This window comes from Brassica rapa, chromosome A03, assembly GCF_000309985.2.
Source record: "Brassica rapa cultivar Chiifu-401-42 chromosome A03, CAAS_Brap_v3.01, whole genome shotgun sequence".
NCBI classification, from domain to species: Eukaryota; Viridiplantae; Streptophyta; class Magnoliopsida; order Brassicales; family Brassicaceae; genus Brassica; species Brassica rapa.
The window spans coordinates 519,429-539,400 of NC_024797.2; the positions used below are offsets into that span (position 1 = coordinate 519,429).

At 35.1% G+C, this 19,972-nt stretch overlaps 4 protein-coding genes across 4 annotated transcripts; all 4 read right to left on the minus strand.

Annotated features, from left to right (window-relative positions):
- Positions 1 to 56: 56 nt before the first annotated feature.
- LOC103855528 (polyadenylate-binding protein 4-like) lies at positions 57 to 1,093 on the minus strand. Its single transcript, XM_009132521.2, has 2 exons — positions 518 to 1,093; positions 57 to 173 (listed from the first exon to the last, which is right to left on the minus strand). The coding sequence occupies exons 1-2, from the start codon at positions 759 to 761 to the stop codon at positions 109 to 111; spliced, it is 309 nt and encodes a 102-aa protein (XP_009130769.1). The 5' UTR covers positions 762 to 1,093; the 3' UTR covers positions 57 to 108.
- Positions 1,094 to 1,344: 251 nt separating this feature from the next.
- LOC103855529 (S-protein homolog 9-like) lies at positions 1,345 to 2,482 on the minus strand. Its single transcript, XM_009132522.2, has one exon. It carries the CDS (start codon positions 1,895 to 1,897, stop codon positions 1,463 to 1,465), a length of 435 nt encoding a protein of 144 aa, XP_009130770.1. The 5' UTR covers positions 1,898 to 2,482; the 3' UTR covers positions 1,345 to 1,462.
- A 230-nt stretch (positions 2,483 to 2,712) lies between these two features.
- On the minus strand, positions 2,713 to 3,789 carry LOC103855530 (S-protein homolog 9). The gene has a single exon (XM_009132524.3). It carries the CDS (start codon positions 3,298 to 3,300, stop codon positions 2,869 to 2,871), a length of 432 nt encoding a protein of 143 aa, XP_009130772.1. The 5' UTR covers positions 3,301 to 3,789; the 3' UTR covers positions 2,713 to 2,868.
- An 11,171-nt stretch (positions 3,790 to 14,960) lies between these two features.
- On the minus strand, positions 14,961 to 17,660 carry LOC103855533 (monodehydroascorbate reductase 2). The gene is made up of 9 exons (XM_009132526.3): positions 17,399 to 17,660; positions 17,113 to 17,184; positions 16,884 to 16,935; positions 16,711 to 16,791; positions 16,523 to 16,641; positions 16,224 to 16,443; positions 16,022 to 16,140; positions 15,681 to 15,806; positions 14,961 to 15,599 (listed from the first exon to the last, which is right to left on the minus strand). The coding sequence occupies exons 1-9, from the start codon at positions 17,450 to 17,452 to the stop codon at positions 15,135 to 15,137; spliced, it is 1,308 nt and encodes a 435-aa protein (XP_009130774.1). The 5' UTR covers positions 17,453 to 17,660; the 3' UTR covers positions 14,961 to 15,134.
- Between the last annotated feature and the right edge of the window lie 2,312 nt (positions 17,661 to 19,972).

Here is a 19,972-nt window from a genome sequence, read left to right on the forward strand (position 1 = left end):
TAGTCTTCAATTTTTATAATCAAAATTTTACAATAACATAATATAAATTTATTATTGCATACTTTTTTTATTACTGCATACCTTTGTCACTAAAGTTACTTAATTATCTCATCTAGTACTGTAATCACCTTCGTCGACCTTCGGCGTCCTCTCGACGCATAGAATCCTCTGACCTACTCGTCACATTACCACAAAAAAAAATTAAACCTTAAGGCAGTTAAATTATAAGCAATACTAACTTTGATTAAACATATTTTGGGAGAATAATCTGATACATTAGCTATCCTTATAGTTTTGGTTTTTCTGGTGTCAAAGTTCAAAAACTTCCAACTCAAAACTTATTTATACAACGAGTAATTTGTGTGTGTTTATTACATATCAGTTGAAATTCTATCTTATTTCAAACATAAACCATTTGGGATCATGATTCTTGTCATGAAATCTTGAAGGGACTTTGAGACTATATAATAAATCTATGAAAATAAAATCAAAACAAGTTTTCGTCAAATTGGTTTACCTATTAACCTTCCGTTCATTTGTTCAGCGGCTTCAGCGCTTACACTGCTTTCAAACTCAATGAAAGCAAATCCTCTCGACTGTCCTCTGAAATCCTTTGCTCGAACCGATCTTATAATCTTTCCGAAACCCGAGAACATCTGAACCAATGCCTCATCAGAGACTTGTGGATCGAGATTTGCTACATACAAACTCGTGAACTGGCTTGGACGACGAGAAAAACCGTGACGATACTGGTTGCTCATCTTTAGCTAGCTATGTTCAATAATCAATACCTTCATAGTAATAAATGTAATGTGTCTCCTTGTAACAAAAAAGAAAAGAATAGGTTTTCTAAAAAAACAAAAAATAGAAAAGAATATGTGCATATATACAGTCAGATTTATTGACTAAAATGAGTGATTACAGATTTGACTATGACGCATTTTTATTTTCAGTTTCATAGTACTAAATGTAATGTGTCTTTTTGTAACAAAAATAGAAAAGTATACTTGTATTCATATACACACAAATTTATTAACCAAAAGTAGTGATTCAGATTTGACCATTAGGAGAGACAGCGAAGTACTTTAAATTTTAGTTTGCATTATAACCAAACCGAAATTAAAGTGAACCAAACAATTTTTGTTTGACATGCTTGACAAAAACAAAGCTAGAGAAGTGCAAATTAACTGCAAATTAAATCATATCGAACTATATTCTAAACAATAGTTTTGTTATGTCAAATATATTATGTCTCATGTTGAATTCATATGTTTATATCTTTTGTTCATTAATTTGATTAGGGGAAAGTTGCGTTCTAAATATAGATTTCAATATTTTATTCCATATATTAATAGGCATCCATTCCAAGAAACGGAATTTATAAAATTGTACTTAAGACAAAGAAGATCTTTTCACTTCATAACAGTAAATCACAACAATTTATTGAGAAAAAAGATTATGATCAGTAAGGTGACGGTGCCATGTCAATGACTTTGTAGACCCACTTATATTCTAACTTTGGCGTTTGCTTACCATGGGTAAAGTAAATCCCATCATCTCTGCAAAACCAAAAATTCTTCTTACCATAATGAAGTATGAGACCACCACTTTTGTATGCCATGAACTTCGCATGAAATCTGAATTCAATTCCCTGCGCTAAATCACAATTGATCCTGGTTCCGAAGATACTATCATAAAAACTAAAATCGTAGACTTCTCCAGGCTTCAAAAGGTGCTCGCCTAGATCGTCTTCGTCTGATCTACAATGAATTTTAAGGACGTTGTTTCCAGCAAGAGAGTTTATAAAATGTACTGAATTTTTCATTTTGATGGCCAGGGCGTTACTCAATCCTACGCCCAATGCGATGATAAAAAGAGAACGATAGAGGTTATTCATCCCTTTGCTCAATCGATGTGCTCTATATTTTGAGGGGTCATATCTGAATACTAAAAGATCCTGGTTTATATAAAGGTGTGGATTGTTCTAAAATACATGTATCATTTTCTTTTCAATATGTACATATAAGTATATAACAAAAACTGTATTCAAGAAAGTTTAGCAAAATCTTAATTAATAATGATTAATTGGTGATGGTCAGAGTGACTTTTTGTGCATCATGTATATGGATGCAAGAAAATAGTTTCTAACAAGAAAATAGTTTGATGAAAAAAAAACAAGAAAATAGTTTACCTTGTTATTATATTTTCACTAAAACTGATTTATTACAAAATTAAAAGAGATAAGATTGAATATTATATTACCATAAAAATTGAGCGTATATAAACTTTCCTTTTTGGTTAAATTATTTAATTTTAACTAAATTTAAATTATCTAATTTAGTATGTACTACAATGAAGTTAGTCTTATTGATCAGGGGTTGCATTCTTTCTAAACTATACAATCTGAAATATATTTATACAAATAAAAACCCACTGGTATTGAAGAAACATATATACATGATGATCTTATAAACACGTTCGTCGGGCCAAGGGCCAAACGTAAAATTGCAAAAATCTCTTCAACCACGCGCATACAGATTAACGTAAGTCTAGTTGTCATGAAAACCCCCGAAAATAATCATATACTAACTATCAACTATCAAGTCTTTGTTACAATATATATACTATATGTATGTATATTAAATCTATTATGTATCATGTTGTAGAATTCATTTGTCTATATTTTTCTCATTAATTTGAATAGGGGTAAAAAGTTGCGTTCTAAATATAGATTGCAATATTTTATTCAATATATATTTATGGGTATCCGTTCCAAGAACGGAATTCATAAAATTGCACTTCAAACAAACAAGATCTTTTCACTTCATTTCAGTAAAGCACAACAATTTATTGAGAGAAAGATTCAGATCAGTAATGAGACGGTGCCATGTCAAGGACACTGTAGACCCACTTATACTCTAACTTTGGCTCGTCCTTACCATGGGTAAAGTAAATCCCATCATCTCTAGAAAACCAAAAATTCTGTTTGCCGTAATGACCTATGAGACCACCACCTTCATATGCCCTGAAATTTGCATGAAATCTGAATTCAATTCCCTGCCATAAATCACAATTGATCAAGGTTCCCATGATACTGTCATAAAAACTAAACTCGTAGATTTCTCCAGGCTTCAAAAGGTGCTCGCCTAGATCGTCTTCGTCTGATATACAATGAATTTTAAGAACGTTGTTTCCACCAAGAGAGTTCATAAAATGTACCGAATTTTTCTCTTTGACCAGGGCATTACTCAATCCTATGCACAATGCAATGATAAACAGAGAACAGTAGAGGTTATTCATTGCTTTGATCAATCTATGTGCTCAATATTTTGAGTGGATGGTTCTTATATGCATGTGTAATTTATTTTCCTGTCAAGATTTAGTATACACATAACTGTGTAAAAGTTATTTTCCAAAAAAGAAGATATACATATAACAATATTTGTCTTTATGAAATATTCAGTAAAATCTTAATTAATAATGATAAATTTATCATCTCTCACATACTGAGATTCGAATCTGGTAGATCTACCTTTAAGCTAAAAGACTTTAATGGTAGAGTTAGAAGTTAATGTTATTTTAACAACAACAAAAAGTGTAAAAGTACATATAATAATAATTTTATTTATGAAAATCTCAGTAAAATTAATTCATTTGTATATTTATTTTTCATTAATTTGAATCTATACTATACTAAAAGTAAGATATCTTGATCAGATAGCCTGTCCACGTCCTCAAAAAAAATTAGCCAATAGAAAACTTATGTTTTGTCATGTCACTACGTCTTTTGTCGACTCAATATGAAATGGGCTTTTTGTTTTGTTTTAATAATTAATCATGGCCCATGTGAAGTCCACCTTTCCAAAGCTAATCTTCTCCTAGGTAAACGGTGATTGTATCAGGCGCTTCGATTCTCTTCAATCGTCGTTTCTTCACTTTATCTCAACCAATCTGAATCATTAACTTCTGTTCTCCTCCGTTTTAAATCATACCCTCTACTGTTACATCAAACAGAAATCTATATCTCGAGCTCTGTTTTGTTTGGTTTGTGGTCTTTCATTCTGATAGTGATTTTTCATGTGCAGAACAATGTTTTCTCTGCGTCATCATCACATACCTGAGTATGATATCGGAGAAGAAGTATCCTGATCCAGTTCTCGAAGAGCCAATCTTAGCTTTTGATCCATTCTCAGCTGCTTTGACGATGATCTCTTGCAGTGAAGACTCTTCGCAAGGGCTTTCCGAACGATCTCAGTATCGGGCTATTGCAGAGTGGTGAACATCTTCTTGACAATGTCTTTTATGAATGTAAGCAAGATCTCATGATGAAATCAAGTATGGAGCGATTTCTGTTGTTTTAGACATCAAGAACATCACTGCCGTGACAATGGCAGCAATCGATAGAAGGGCGTAAGATCGGGGTAGTTAATCTTTGATTGGTCACAGGCACAAAGGTAATTTCCCTTATTTTGCTCACTTGGATTTTGGTTTTGATTACGGGATGCCACGAGTCTTTAAAAGATGACATATAGGTTTGAAAAACATATAACATTTGCGCAAATCTTCCCTTTTGCATTTATTTTCCCTGTGTAACTGACCTATTTGATGGATTCCTTTTTTTTGTTACTTTGAAGTTGGGGACAAATGGACTATACCAAGCACTGACAAGACACAAGTCAAAATCAGGCACTCAGTCACGGACTCATGTGGTCATATGACAATATAGAGAGCTTTGCCAACATGGGTAAACATGAATTATAAATGTTTGCAGCTTTTTGTATGGAACCAACAGTGAACACAACCAGCTTTGAATTACTGAACACACTGCAATGGTTACAGTCATTGCTTGCTCTCCTCATGTTAACAGGCTTCTTGCTTTTTGTGGTGGCTCCTTATATATGCGTACATATTTGGAATACTACGACAAATACTCATTTAATTTTCCTGGTATATTTTAATCAGGTATATTTCTTATTATATATTTCCATGATTTTACGTTGGCATAACCAAATGTTATAGCCGTCTTTGTCGTTGCATATGACAGGTACGCAATCTAGCTTGGTCTTTGAACGTATACGAGTTGGTTAACACGCACAAATTTCTCTCATCCTTGCCTCTGTATATTACTCCATCATTAAGTATATGCGGCTAATTAAACCTGTCTCTTTTTTGGGAGTTCATATTGCAACTCTCACAGGTCACACCTACCAAGTTATGTACCTTGCGGTCTCATCTGATGGGCAGACGATATTTTTTGAGGTTCAAATATCCTTTCGTTAATGCAGATAAGTTTGAACTGGATTACCGTGGTTTACACCTACGTTTCGTCCTCATCTTCGAAGTGGAAGTTCTCCAGCAAGATTTTAGATATTTTGTTTCATGAGTATTGATCCAAATGGATGAACTTATCATGACTTTATATCTAGAGGCTAATAAAGGAGACTTTTGTCTGGCATGTTCAATTATTATATTCACTCGATTTGAATTTTTGATACCAATTCATTTGTGGAATCGAATATGGAGTAGGTGAGCCGAAAGGATTTTCGAGAATCAAACTCTTTGGTTCGCTGTCTATTTATTTTGTTATTTTTGCAATATAGGTGGAAAATAGTAGTCATTGAATTTTGATTTTTTTGGTTTCCTTATTCATCAATTTCAGTTTTTGTTTCCCTTCGTGTGAATTGGTTACTCTTCTCAGCAAAGTTACTCGGCTGAGAAGCAACAATTGTAAGTAGGTGATCTAGCATACGTTATTTGTTGAATGTCAAAATGTTTATGTGGCTTCGTTAGGAAAATTAGTTTAGTGATCACATGTACTTATAAACTGGCCCGATTATCAAAGAGTCGATCTCTTTGCTGGAGGGATCAAAACTTTCAACGTCACCTCATAAATTGTATTTCACATGAATACATGATCAACGCCGAAAAGTGACAGATTCCAGATGAGATTATTCACTAAGTTTTGTCATTGTTTGAGAGTTTGTTCAAGACCGAAAGTGAAGCGAGTCGTATTAGTCTTCTCATTGTTTTGTGGTTTTCGTTTACTTTGTTTATAAACAGTTAAATCTGTCATATGATACATGGTTCGTTTTATTTAACATCTTCAACGACCCTTCAACCCTAGATAGTAGCGTAAGTAGCAAGAAATCTGAAATTTCAAGATTACTTCGGTCTGAAAACCGAAGCATTTCAAAAACAGAACAATTTTTAGGTACAATAAACTTTGGGGGATCCCAAATGGTCCCTTTCATAGTTAAGCGAATATGCATATTGCACAATCATTTTGCATCTTATAAAATATTTTCTTCTCTATCCAAACAATCAAAATTAACAATGTTTTCAATAATTTTCCCTTTTAAAAACAAATTGGAAGCTTACGCTTCTTTTTACAAATCACGCTTCCATTTTTAAAACTTAGTGTCATAAATAAAAAAAAGTTATATTTTTATTTTGTATAAGATCTAAAATAAATAATATTAAAATAGAGAGAATACAAAATATACAAATAACAAAACTAATACTATAAATAATCTTTATGCATTATAATTTTTATAAAAATGCATATATATTCAAATATATAGTGACAGATATTTGGGAACTATAAAAATAATTAAATTGCTAATACTTATTATAAGCTTAATCTGTTAGTATTTTTATAATTAAAATATGAAGTCAATTAAATTGAATAAAAATAATAAGTATTTTTATTTTGAATCATATATTTTAGTCATAAGTTTTACAAAATTATTTTTATGTTTTATGTTTTTTTTGATATACACTTTCAACACATACACGCTCTCTAATTTTATAAAAAATCTAACTTTTACGATTCTAATTCCGCGTATCCGTTTTTGATTCCATGTAATATAGTTTAGAACTGATTGTTTGTTGAAACTGATAGATTTTTAAAGTTTGTCATAATTGGTACACTTTGTAAAGATGAAATCCCCATATGGACGTAGTTACACATTTTTCTAACTGCTTAGGACTAAAAACTCTTTTTGAAGCGTAGGTTTTGTGATTTTGATGTTTCTATTATAGGCTTTCAGCACATGGCTTTAAAGTTTGATAAAAGAACCAGTAAATTGTGTACGTTTTCAGGTGCACGAAAAATAGTATTCGTTTTTAACATCAATTCCCTTTAGTTTCTTTAGTTTCTTTTTTGGTCTGAAATTTATTTTTTAACAAATTGATAACTTTCGAATCACTTTAGGTTTTCATAGTTCTTTGACTTCTGTCTACGAACATATTGTTCAAGTTGTTTTATGTTGCTGGTCATATTTTCATTCTAAATTTACTTTACATAACATATTATACAATACATGAAAACAAAGTAACTAAATTATTTATGCGTCTATAATTAATTTAATTCTATATGGCTTAAAACTATTATATATTAAATATATTACGTTTGGTGTTTGAAGAAGTTCTTAAAATGCTTATGTTTTAGATATATAATCTAATTTTCAAACATAGAGAACATAGCCAATTTTATGTTCATGAAAACATTGTGAGTCTCATGTTCTTGAATAAAGAATTCAATCATAGAGACTTAGAAAGCATAGCCAATCTTCACCTAGGTCTTCAATTATGTGAAAGTCTTTGGTCAGTAACCAAAATTAATTGGTCGAACCTGTCACTTCGGTAAAATGAATCATATTCCCTTTCAAATAGTTTATTTTTTTTGTTCTATAACCTTTGATAGCTTCCATCAAGATTATTTGAGTAGTTCAAATAGGAAAAGTACTCTGCATGATTTTTTTAGCAAATGGAGCTGGTGTATATAGACACTTTAAAATCTATCTAATTAGCGATAAGTAACTGAAATAAGGAAAATAATATTTTTACATTTATACATTATAACAAAATTATATAATCATTTAATTTTAGTTAAAATATATGAAAAAATCCGGGCGTAGCCCGGAAAAAATCTCTAGTAGGAGGTAAAAACTAAAAAGATGCGTTCTACAATAGAACATCTATAAATTAATATTCGATAAATTAATAATTTCTATAAATTAATAAATTTATCCGGTCTCAAGTTGGACCGGTGTTAAATATGACATAAATCGATAAAATAATAAGATAATAATATTTTTAGAACTTCCATGTAAATATATAGTTCCATTAAAATCATAAATTAATAATCTATCTATATATAATTTTATATAAGTAAAAGTTAAACATTATATTGTTGGTTTAATATAAGCAATGAAAATAATTTTTTTCTTAACATTTCAATATATTTTGATAATATTTACTAAAATTATATCGAAAAATTACATAATAATTCTATGAAACATAAAAATATACACCAAATAAGATAATAAAACAATATGAAAGATCAATTTCTAAAATTTAAATAATATACATATGATAAAATTAAATACTTTCTTATTTTATAAATAAAAATAGAACAAAATAGAAAAAAAAAAAACTTTTGTAAATTAATATTTATATAAATTAATAAAATTTAAAAGTTCCAACAATATTAATTTATAGAGATTTTACTGTATATATAAATTGTTATATCTTATTCAATATATTATAGGTACCCATTCCATGAACGGAATTTATAAAATTCCACTTGAACAAAGATCTTTTCACTTCATATCAGTAAATCACAACAATTTATTGAGAGAACGATTTAGGAGTAGACTAAGGAGACGGTGCCATGTCAAGGACATTGCAGATCCACTTATACTCTAACTTTGGTTCCTCCTTACCATGGGTACAGTAAATCCCATCATCTCTACAAAACAAAAAATTCTTCTTACCAGACCACCACTATGCCATGAACTTTGCATGAAATCTGAATTCAACTCCCTGCGCTAAATCACAATTGATCCTGGTTCCCATGACACTAAAAACTAAACCGGTAGATTCTTCAAAAGGTGGTAGCCGAGATAATTTTCGTCTGATATGCCGAGATAATCTTCGTCTGATATCAGACGAAGATTATCTCACCTTAAGTTTCAATGCAATATTCTGTAACAAAAGAAAAAGAAAAAAAAAACAGCTTTTAAAATACTATTTTTACCTTTTTATTATATTTTTCACTAGAACTGCTATTATTACCAAATAAAAAGAGACAAGACTGAAAGTTTAATTATTTACCAAAAATGTGCGTATGTAAATTGTCTTTTTTGGTCAAATCATCTAGTAGAATATTATGATGAAGTTAGTTTTGTTGATCAGGGGTTTCATTTTTCCTAAACTATAATACAATCTGAAATATATTTATACAAATAAAATACACTGGTATATATTTAATAATTATACGAGGAGTTAGTAAACATGTTTTTAATGTTGGTAACAATTATATCATTATATAATATTTAGTTTTATTATTTAGAATGATGATCAGCTGCTTACAACAAGTGATATTGACTAACAATTCTACGGATAATGTTTTCATGATGATTTTTTTCCCAAAGGCTTTAGCAAGTCTCCACAACAGCTTGTTGCAACAAGCTGTGGCGAAGCTCAATAACCAAATCAAGCAGTCGAGTTTCATCATTCTTTGAAATAACTTTAGAATGTAAAAGTATAGTTTGTGTTATTGATCTCTTTGGCAATGTGCCTGTATATATACAACGTAGAAGGCCTAAATAGATAAGGACCTGAGTAACTACATTGTTATCTCCTCATAAGTAGTATTTATCCTATATAATATGATAGTTATCTTATTACTCCCCCTCAAGTTGGAAGTGTGAGGTTTCGAATACCCAACTTGGACATAAGATCTTCAAAATGAGGACGCGGTAGAGCCTTAGTGAGAATGTCTGCAAGCTGGTTCTTTGAGGAGACATGTTCTGTTGCAATCAACTTAGACTTAACAGCATCTCGAACATGATGACAGTCCCTTTCAATGTGTTTAGTTCTTTCGTGAAATACCGGATTTGCGGCGATGTATAAGGCTGACTTGCTGTCGCAAATGAGACGCATAGGAGTAGAATGCAAGATGCCAAACGACTGCAGGAGTTCCTTCAACCATTTTAGCTCCTTAAGCGTGACAGACATGGACCGATATTCGGCTTCTGCCGAAGATAGAGCAACAGCATCCTGTTTCTTTGCTCGCCAAATCACTGGTGAGTCCCCAAGGTAGATAATGTAAGCACTCAGCGACCGGCGTGATAAAGGACACCCTGACCAGTCTGAGTCACAGTAGGCCGTAACCTGTAGAGAGTCAGTTGCTTTCAATAAGATACCTTGTCCAGGATATCCCTTGAGGTAACGAACGACTCGTAGCGCAGCCTCCCAATGAGGCAAGAGAGGTTTCTGCATGAATGATGAAAGAATATGGACGATGTAACCAAGTTCTGGTCGTGTATGAGTCAAATAGATTAAGCGTCCAACAAGGCGACGATATTGTTGGGCATTGGCGAGAGGACCTTTAGCTGCGATGAGTTTGTGGTTGAGTTCAACGGGGACAGGTGATGGTTTGGCCCCCAAGAGTCCAGTCTCTGCTATAATATCCAATGCATATTTTCGTTGAGACAGGTAGAACCCAGACTCATTACGAGCCACTTCAATGCCTAGAAAATATTTCAGTTTGCCAAGATCCTTCATACAGAAGCAACGCTGTAGATATTCTTTGAATTCTTTAAGTGTGGTAGCGTCGTTGCAGGCAATGACGAAATCATCGACGTAAACTAGAATATGAAGATAAATAGAGCCTCGGACTTTGGAGAATAGTGACTGGTCAGCATAGTCATGCGAGAATCCAAACTGTTCAAGGGCAGAGGAGAGTTTGGCATACCAGCACCTTGGTGCCTGTTTTAACCCATAAAGAAATTTCTTCAATCGACAGACTTTTGTAGGATCCGAAGCAGTAAAGCCTTGAGGAAGTTTCATGTAGATTTCTTCTTGAAGATCTCCATGTAAGAAAGCATTGTGGACATCCATTTGATCCACAAGCCACCCTTTTGTCGCTGCCAATTTCAAGATAATACGGACTGTGGCAAGTTTAGCGACAGGTGCGAATGTTTCAGTGTAATCCTCGCCTTCTTTTTGGTGATTACCAAGAACAACCAGACGAGCTTTAGGTCTTTCCAAGGTTCCATCAGCATTGTATTTATTCGTATATATCCATTGATTCCCAAGTGCTTTCTTTCCAGGCGGTAGAGACGTAACCTCCCAAGTATTTGTGATCTCAAAAGCATGTACTTCTTTAGCCATCGCGTCATTCCATATTTTTAATTTAGCAGCTTCTTTATAAGAGCGAGGAACCTCATGTTGAATGATGGCTGCCATATAGGCGCGATGTGTATCTGAAAATAAGTGGTCAGAGACATAACTTGAGATGGGATATGGAGTAGTACCTGAGACCATTTGTTGAGGACCTTGATCAGGCAGGGAGAGATCGTGAGAGAGTTTATTTTCACATAGAGCAGAGTGCGTGACGTAGTCCTTGAGAAGAATAGATGGAGTCTTGTGACGCAAGCCACGACCAAGAACTTCAGGTAATCCAGGAGAGGAAGAAGTAGTAGTAAACGGGTTGTCAGTAGGAGGATCTGAGGGTAATGGAGATGGTGGGGAGGATGAAGGATCGTTAGTTGTTGTAGTAGGAGCAGATGTATCTATCATTGTAGTATCTGTAGATGTAGTATCTGTAGATGTAGTAGGAGCAGACGTAGTAGTAGTAGTGGTAAGCAGAGGAGGAGTAGATGAAGTAGCTGTGGGCGCAGAGGTAGATGATTGTGTGGTGGGAGTAGAAGTAGACGTAGAGAATAGGTTTGTTGGAGATGGCGTGCTCCCCCTTGAGTCGAGACCCGGTAGCAGCCATTCTTCGATAGTGGGATCATACTGAGTATTTGGAGGTCGAACATACTCGTCTGTTCCAACTCCAGGGAACTTGCTTTCAGAAAATACAACATCCCTGCTGGAGAAGAACTCATTTGTATTAAGATCGTACAACTTCCATGCTTTCTTGCCATACGGGTAACCAACAAAAATGCATTTCCTACTTCGGTCACCAAATTTGTCTTTGTCTCTGGACTTCCTATGTGCGTAGCAGAGGCAGCCAAAGACTCTAAGTTGATCGTAGTCTGGTTTCTTGTTGAATAAGACTTCATATGGGGTTTTACCGTGAAGTACCTGAGAGGGTGTGTAGTTGATTAGGTGAGCTGCAGCAAGGATACTTTCACCCCAAAAGGTAGGAGGTAACCGAGCTTGAAACAGGCATGCCCTAGCGACATTAAGGATGTGGCGGTGTTTTCTTTCAACTCGGCCGTTCTGTTGTGGCGTATCCACGCATGATGTTTGATGTTGTATGCCGTGTTTCTTGAAGTATGGGGATAGGACCATGAATTCAGAACCATTATCGGTTCTTACTATTTTAACAGTTCTTCCAAACTGTCGTTCACAAAGAGCAAAAAATTGTTGAAGAAGATTCGAAACCTCTGATTTCTCTAACATTAAGTATGTCCAGACAGCTCTGGAGTAATCATCAACAATGGTCAAGAAATACTTTGCTCCACAAGAAGAAGAAGTTCGATAAGGTCCCCAAACATCACAGTGTATTAAAGATAATGGCGAAGAAGCTTTATTCGAACTCTCATTAAAAACACATCTAGTTTGTTTGGCACGAAAACAAATCTCACAAGACGATGCTTGTTCTGAAGTAAAGGAAAGTTTATCTAAAATCGGCAAAGAACTCAAAACCCTAAACGAAGGATGCCCAAGCCGTCGATGCCACAGTTCTGATGTAGAAGAATTCATATACGCAGTCCTATGAACACTTGCAGCCGTGACTCCTGTGAAATAATAAACTCCCTCACGTTCTTCACCCGTTCCAATCAGGGTCTTCGTAAAACGGTCCTGCAAGACACAAAGAGTATCAGTGAATATGGCTATACAGCCGGTTTGCTTAAGAAGTCGAGACACTGAAATCAGTGTGCAATTAAAATCTGGAACATATAACACGTCTGTCAGATAGTAGTCTGTACTCAGAGTAATAGTGCCCTTTTTCTGTGCACTTGAGTATCGACCATCAGGAAATTTTATTGAGGACGGTAGTATATCAGTAACGTTACTGAGAAGTGATAAATCTCCTGTCATATGATGTGAAGCCCCTGTATCTATAATCACATCAGAAAGTTTTGCTTTACCAGCCAGTTTCTCAGATGAGATGTCCGTACGGGAGCTTTGAAGTAGTTGGATTATCTGAGAGATTTGATCGTTGTTGAGTGGTGCAGTTGAGGACGTGTTGTTGGTGATGGCTCTGGATGAATTTGATCGACCACGACCACGATTTCCCGAGTTGGAAAAACGACCACCTCGTCCTCCTCGTTGTCCTGTTCCATAAGAATTAGACCCTGTAGACTTTTGTTCATACCACCATTCCGGATATCCATGAAGCAGAAAACATTCTGTCTTGTCATGTCCTTTCCTGGAACAATGAGAACAAAAACGATTGGGGTCGCGACTTCGTGTAGTTGATGTAGTAGTTGTTGCTGCGGCAAGAGAAGTTTCTGGTTTTGATAGGTCTGTCTGAACCGAGAATCCAATGGCCTCTGTTTTGAGGTCTGCACCGCGAGCTGTATTGTTGTGTTGCTCCTCTCGAATAACACGTGAGTAAACATTATTCATATCAGGAAGAGGATCTTCATCAATGATTTGTGAGCGTATATTGCGGAAACGAGACTCGTCAAGCCCAAAGAGAAATTTATGAACGCGAATTTCCTCTCGTTCTTTCTCGATATCAGTTGAAGCTTCACACGAGCATGACCTAGTTGTTTTTAGGTTATCTAGCTCTTCCCATAACTTAGAAAGCCGTCCATAGTATTCGATCACAGTTTGACCGTTTTGTTGACAGCTACCAATTGCCTCTCGTATTTGATGAACACGAACACCATTCTTGACAGAGAACCGGCGTTGTAGATTTTCCCATAGTTTGTAAGCATCAGGGACAAAAGTCACCGTCGAACGTATTTTCGGATCAATAGATGTCCGAATCCAGCCTACGAGCATTGAGTTTGTGGCTAGCCAGCGAGATAGATCTGGTTCAGTAGTTGGTTTGATCAGAGATCCATTGATGAATCCAAACTTTTGTTTAGCCTGAATTGAATTTGAAAGTTCTGTGGCCCATTCGGTGTAGTTATCACCACGTAGTAGAACCGAAGTAATAAGAGCTCCGGGATTGTCAGATGGGTGAAGATAGTACGGTGAGGAGTTGTTAATAGCAGGTAGAGATGTCGAAGATGTAGTCGACAAAGAAGAATTAGTTTCAGTCATGTTTCTTGAGGAACAAGAAACACGATTTTAGAGAAAAAAAATCAGATCTTTTGCTCTGATACCATGAAATAACTTTAGAATGTAAAAGTATAGTTTGTGTTATTGATCTCTTTGGCAATGTGCCTGTATATATACAACGTAGAAGGCCTAAATAGATAAGGACCTGAGTAACTACATTGTTATCTCCTCATAAGTAGTATTTATCCTATATAATATGATAGTTATCTTATTATTCTTGACCTCTACAATGCTTTCTTGACCGTCTTCAGTAACAAAGGAGCTAATCAGGGAGCACGACGTTTCAGAGTCCGTTAAAACCGTGCTGCGTAGGCGTGAGCAGTGAGTATAACTGTGGAAGTGTGGATGAGAAGGGAGTGAAGAAGTATATGATATGTGATGATCCCAAGTCTGCCTTCTTTTGGGATGGAAGTCACCCTACTGAAGAAAGATGGAGATCGGTTTACTCGGTTTTACACCAAAGTCTTACCGCTTCTTTTATGAAAGCGTGAGGGTAAAGAAACAAAAACATTTTTAGGGTTATTCCTCTAAGCTCAGTTGTTTGTTCTTTCTCTGTTTTTTTTTCAGTGTCTCTTCATTCATTTGTGTTTCTATGTTCTGTCTTAAAGTTTTTGCCACTAATAAAACCCTTAAACGTGTTCATTTCTAGTATGAATTAGCATTTATTTTAGTTTCATTAACAAAGATTGAAGAGGATGCAACAATACAAACTAAATAGTTTCAAATTTATTTCTCAAATCAAATAATCCCAACAAACCAATAACCAAAACAAACATAGTGAGGATGTTTTATAGTAGCAAAATGACATAAAGCCACTCAAACTCACACTAAAACACACAACACAAATCAGAACGTAGAAGCAGTTTGGTTCCTTTCTTTTACATGTTGCTGACGAAGGAAAGTCCGTCCTTGGCCAACACCTCTACGCTCTCAACTACAGGCTGTTCTCTTGCAGCCTTAGCAATCGCCTTGTTCTCATCAGGATTTCCTCCTTCTAGAAAAGCTCCTATCAACTTCCCATCTTTAATCCAAAAGCTCCCAAACTTCGGTTTAGCAGATGTTGGATCATTGTCCCCAAACAACACGGTCTCTCCAACGTTGTCACCGTAGAATTGCCACGAGAGATTAAAGGCTCGAGAGTAGAAGTACGGAAGATAGTCATATTCTGGAATCGAGTTCCCTTCCTCTGCAGCCTTGATTGCCTTAACGGCCTGTTCAGCTGACTTCCGAGCATGGTCCACGTGCTCAACGCGTCTCATCTCGTTGTAGAGTTTCATTGGGAAGGTGGCTATGTCACCAACGGCGTATACATCTGGAACGCTTGTTCTGAAGAATGCGTCAGTCTGCAATCCAAGAAAGATCTCATCAGTCTACAAAAACATTAAAACATTTTTACTAACTAGAGTATTGTAAGAAGCAAGAACCTTGAGTCCACCCTTGTCTTCATCAACTTGACCTTTGAAGAGTGAGATAATAGGTCTAGCGCCAACACCTACGATCACTATATCAGCTTCTAATGTTCTTCCGTCCTTCAATATCACCTCAGTGACCTGCATCATAATGCAAAAGAGCGGTTACTATTGTTGAATCTGAGAGATGTCAATCCAAGTTCCATATCGGAAGTTTAGACAAATAATGTTCAATTCTGATTAGTACAAGGTCTTTTGGAAATGAGCCCAAAATTAAATTTATGCCGGCTTGGACATGGGCCTGAGAAAACCCAACAGAATCAGCAGAGAGAGAAAAGAGCACTGTTCTTGCTTACCTCTCCATCTGAGTTGGTGTTGAAACCAGCTGCAACGGTGCCTTTGACAATGTTGATTCCTTTGTTGGCGTAGAAGCCCTCGTAGAAGGAAGCAATGCCGGCGGTGAAAAGCCGAGGCACTTTTTCAACAAAAGGAAAGATGTTAGTTAAAGCTACTGGAGAAGAGAGAGGAAGTGGGGTTTGGATTAAAGTGTTGACTTACTGCACCAAGGCTCTGGATAAACCATGGTAACTTCCATGTTGTTAACCTTGAGAGCAGAACTGAGTTCAAGACCAATGTAACCGCCACCAACAACCACAGCTTTGCCATTTGCCTTCACGTTCATTGCAGTCACGAGCTCATCAGCGTCGAGAAGCTCTCTTAGGTAGAATATGTTCTTAGCATCTGCACCTTCAACGCCAAAATCAGACAGCCTTGTGACCTGCACAGTTTCAAAACCTTCCTTTAGAGGAAATGCTGGACAAAGAGACAGAGAAAGAGAGAGAGAGATTTGTGCGTACAGATGAGCCAGTAGCAGCTACCAAAGTTTGGTACTTGAAGACTTGTCCAGTGCCACTGACGAGAGTCTTTGAAGCAAGATCTGCTTTCACAATCTCTGTGTCTAGAAGCAGCTCAATCCCTAGCAAAAGTAGACATATGAGTAAGAGAGAAACTATGTTATGAAGCACAGAGAAAAAAAGACACACACCATTGTCTTTGTACCATTGAGGGAACTGTTTCTCTCCTCCACTTCCAGCACATACATAGAAACCCGGAAGTGAAGCTTTATCTGTATACCAATGACAACAATAATAATCTAATTAATGAACCAAATCACAGACTATCTATAAACAAAGAGTTAAGTTCAGAGAATGTTCTTACTCTCGAGATTGATATATCCTTTGCTGAGTGCAGGACGCTCATATGGAGGCACCTGTTTAACACACAAACAAAAACGCCAAAAAAAACTATAAACCACAGAGAATCTACCATAAAAGAAGATTCAAGGCCGAGACTCAGTGCCGGTCCCCATATTTTTATATATAAAAAAAATTAGTTGAAATCTTTAATAAATAGCCTACGGCCCGTGGCCGGCCTTGCGGAGACTTACAGGTTCCCTGGAGATGATAGCAAGTTCACCAGGCTTGAGACCTTGCTTTGAGAACTCTCTCGCCGCGTATCCCTATGATTCAAGAAAGCCACAAAACAACAACAACAATGGATTTAAGAAAGTTTGAAACTTTTGATTCGTTTGTGTAACTTCTATAAGATTCTCAAACAGTAGTAACAGCTCAATATTCTTTTACTTCCTAGTTCTTCTTAAACAATAGATCTATAGCTAAAGAGTGAGCAGTACAGAGTGACGACTCATAAGCTAAGAGAGAACATAGACTTACGGCGGCTACACCACCTCCGACGATCACGTACTTGAAGCTCTTCTCTTCCGCCATTTGATGCGATCAAAATCGTCCTTCTTTGTCTTTTTTTTTACTTTCCTTTTCGGATCCGAGAAACGTGATTGGGTCAGGGGGTTTATATAGGCAACCTGTCCCGCTGTCCGGTCTGGAAGGAATCTTAACACGTGGCTTATTATAGATCGTTAGATATCCCGCCAATAGTTGTAGAAATCGAAATCAGACATCAAATCAAGACAAGGCGTCTAACATTATTGACCCGGTCTTACGTAACACGTGATGATAGTTAGATGTGAAACGGACATTCGGTTTTACATTCCGGTACGATTCGGTTTATTGATTATACCTTTCACATTTGGAGGTCTTTTTTTAATTTATATACAGTATCTTGACCTATATTAGCAAAGAATATATAAAGTAATAGAAAGGAATCAACAATTGCTTTATCAGCAATCACTACGCAAGTTGGGGATTTAAGTAACAAATCTTTAAGGGGTTAGTGGAGTTCACTGGGAATTAGTACTATTCTTCTTTCTATCATTGTTGTGTATTCTAGCATTGGAGTATTAATTTGCTAGCTACTCATGAATTATTTGTAAATTGCTTGCATGTCAATTCTGGATTATCCGCAAATTTCAATTTGTAAATATCAACTATAATAGTGTACTTGTCGCATGATATGTACTTGCTAACAATCTAAATTTTGTGATTTATTACTCGATTTGACTAACGATTACTTGAACTAAACGGATACGAAGCGAAGCACAAGTTCAGACATACCAGTTTTATGTATTATATGCCCACCCTACATAATAATCACCAAAACACATGGATATGAGTGTCTCTATGTGGGCCTTTACGTGGAAAAAAAATTTAATAAGAGAATTGAAACCCAATAAGCCTTTAGGCCACGATAACGCCAATATGTTACACTATTCTGCCTGTTTGTAAGAAAATGAATCTACTATCCTTTGAGATTTAGTTTGGACCTTAGTGACAAACAAAAAAAAGTTTGGACCAATTTTATTTTAAAGTTAATAAAATCGAAGGAAAGGATAAATAAATGGAATAAAACGTTTTATTTTGGTGGAAATATCAATGATGTTAACTTGTATGAGCATTTCCCAATTTATCATATTGATCAATGTACAAAAATGTAAAATAATTAATTATACTTAGCACGTTTACTTCTTTGGTTAAACCATTCATTAATACTAATAGTAAGAAGAAACAGAGTTAAGTTCACAAAGAAGGATGAAGATAATAAACAAAAGGCTGATTTGGCTACTCCATCAGCAACACTATTATCAAAATGTGAAACAAAACAAATTTGGATAGAGATGATAGATCGACTCAACATGCGATGCGAGTATCATAGAGGGTAGTTCGGAAGGAACTTAGCACGTCTAGTATGTTCCGATTTTGAGCTTTCCAGTTAGCCTTTCCATTTATTAGGATATATATTAGTGGAAATTTGGATGCCTTTTTTGCTAGAAATGTAAATATCATTAACCAAATAATGAAAGTTTGATTACAAGAAAACTTGAAATCTATTCTGCTAGATATCTAAACTGATCCTAAGAGCCGCAAAGAAAAAAATAAAAAAAAATCTTATAGGATCAAAGATAAATCAAATTTGGATGCTTTATCAGAATAATACACATACAATATATGTGTGTTTTCTAAGCTGTGACAGTACCGCCGTGCCGCAATTGTATTTGTTGATCAAAATATGAATTCATGTAATAAGATGTGCACGAATTAGTGTAAAATATAAATGTACCGGTCGTGCATGAGCATGGAGGAAAGCTACAAATCAAGCGACACGATCCAGGTTTAAGATACAAACGGAGAAATTTTGTCTCAAGAATACGTCAGTCGCAAACTTTTAAATATGTAGTAGGACCAAAATTTTGAATCAATAATTCATATGTAACTATGTATGATGTATCTATTAAATTTGTTGGCTTTAAAATTTTTAGCTATTATTTTATCTTCTACATAAATTGCATCGGGACATGCTTCTTTCAACTCTGCCCATATCTCTTCGATATCTCATTGATCGGTTCACATGATTAGCCGTATAAGTACAGTCTGAGTTTTATATTTAATATATAATAATACAAACAAATCTACGTAAATATATTAGTATATCCAACATCGTATATGTATTATTATACATGCATGCTGGTATAAATTTATTGTCTGGTTTGTTTAGCAAAAAAAAAAGATTACTGGTTTCTAGTTTTCTTAAATTAAACTAATAAATTATTTCAGTGTCTTCTTGCTTGGAACCTTCACAAAGAAAAGAAAAATAATATTATTAAGATTGATTACAAAGAAAATAAGGTATACATATCAAATGAAAAACGTGTATACAAATAATTAAACGTTTAATACTCTGCGGCCTTAAGTCATTAATTGACTAATAAACATGTAAAAACTACTTCTGCAAAAATTAACAACAAAAACAAATTTCATTTGCAAATAAAGGAGGCAATGTTATAGTTCAATCGTCATTATCGTATTATGATTTAATTGCGACTTATATAAAAT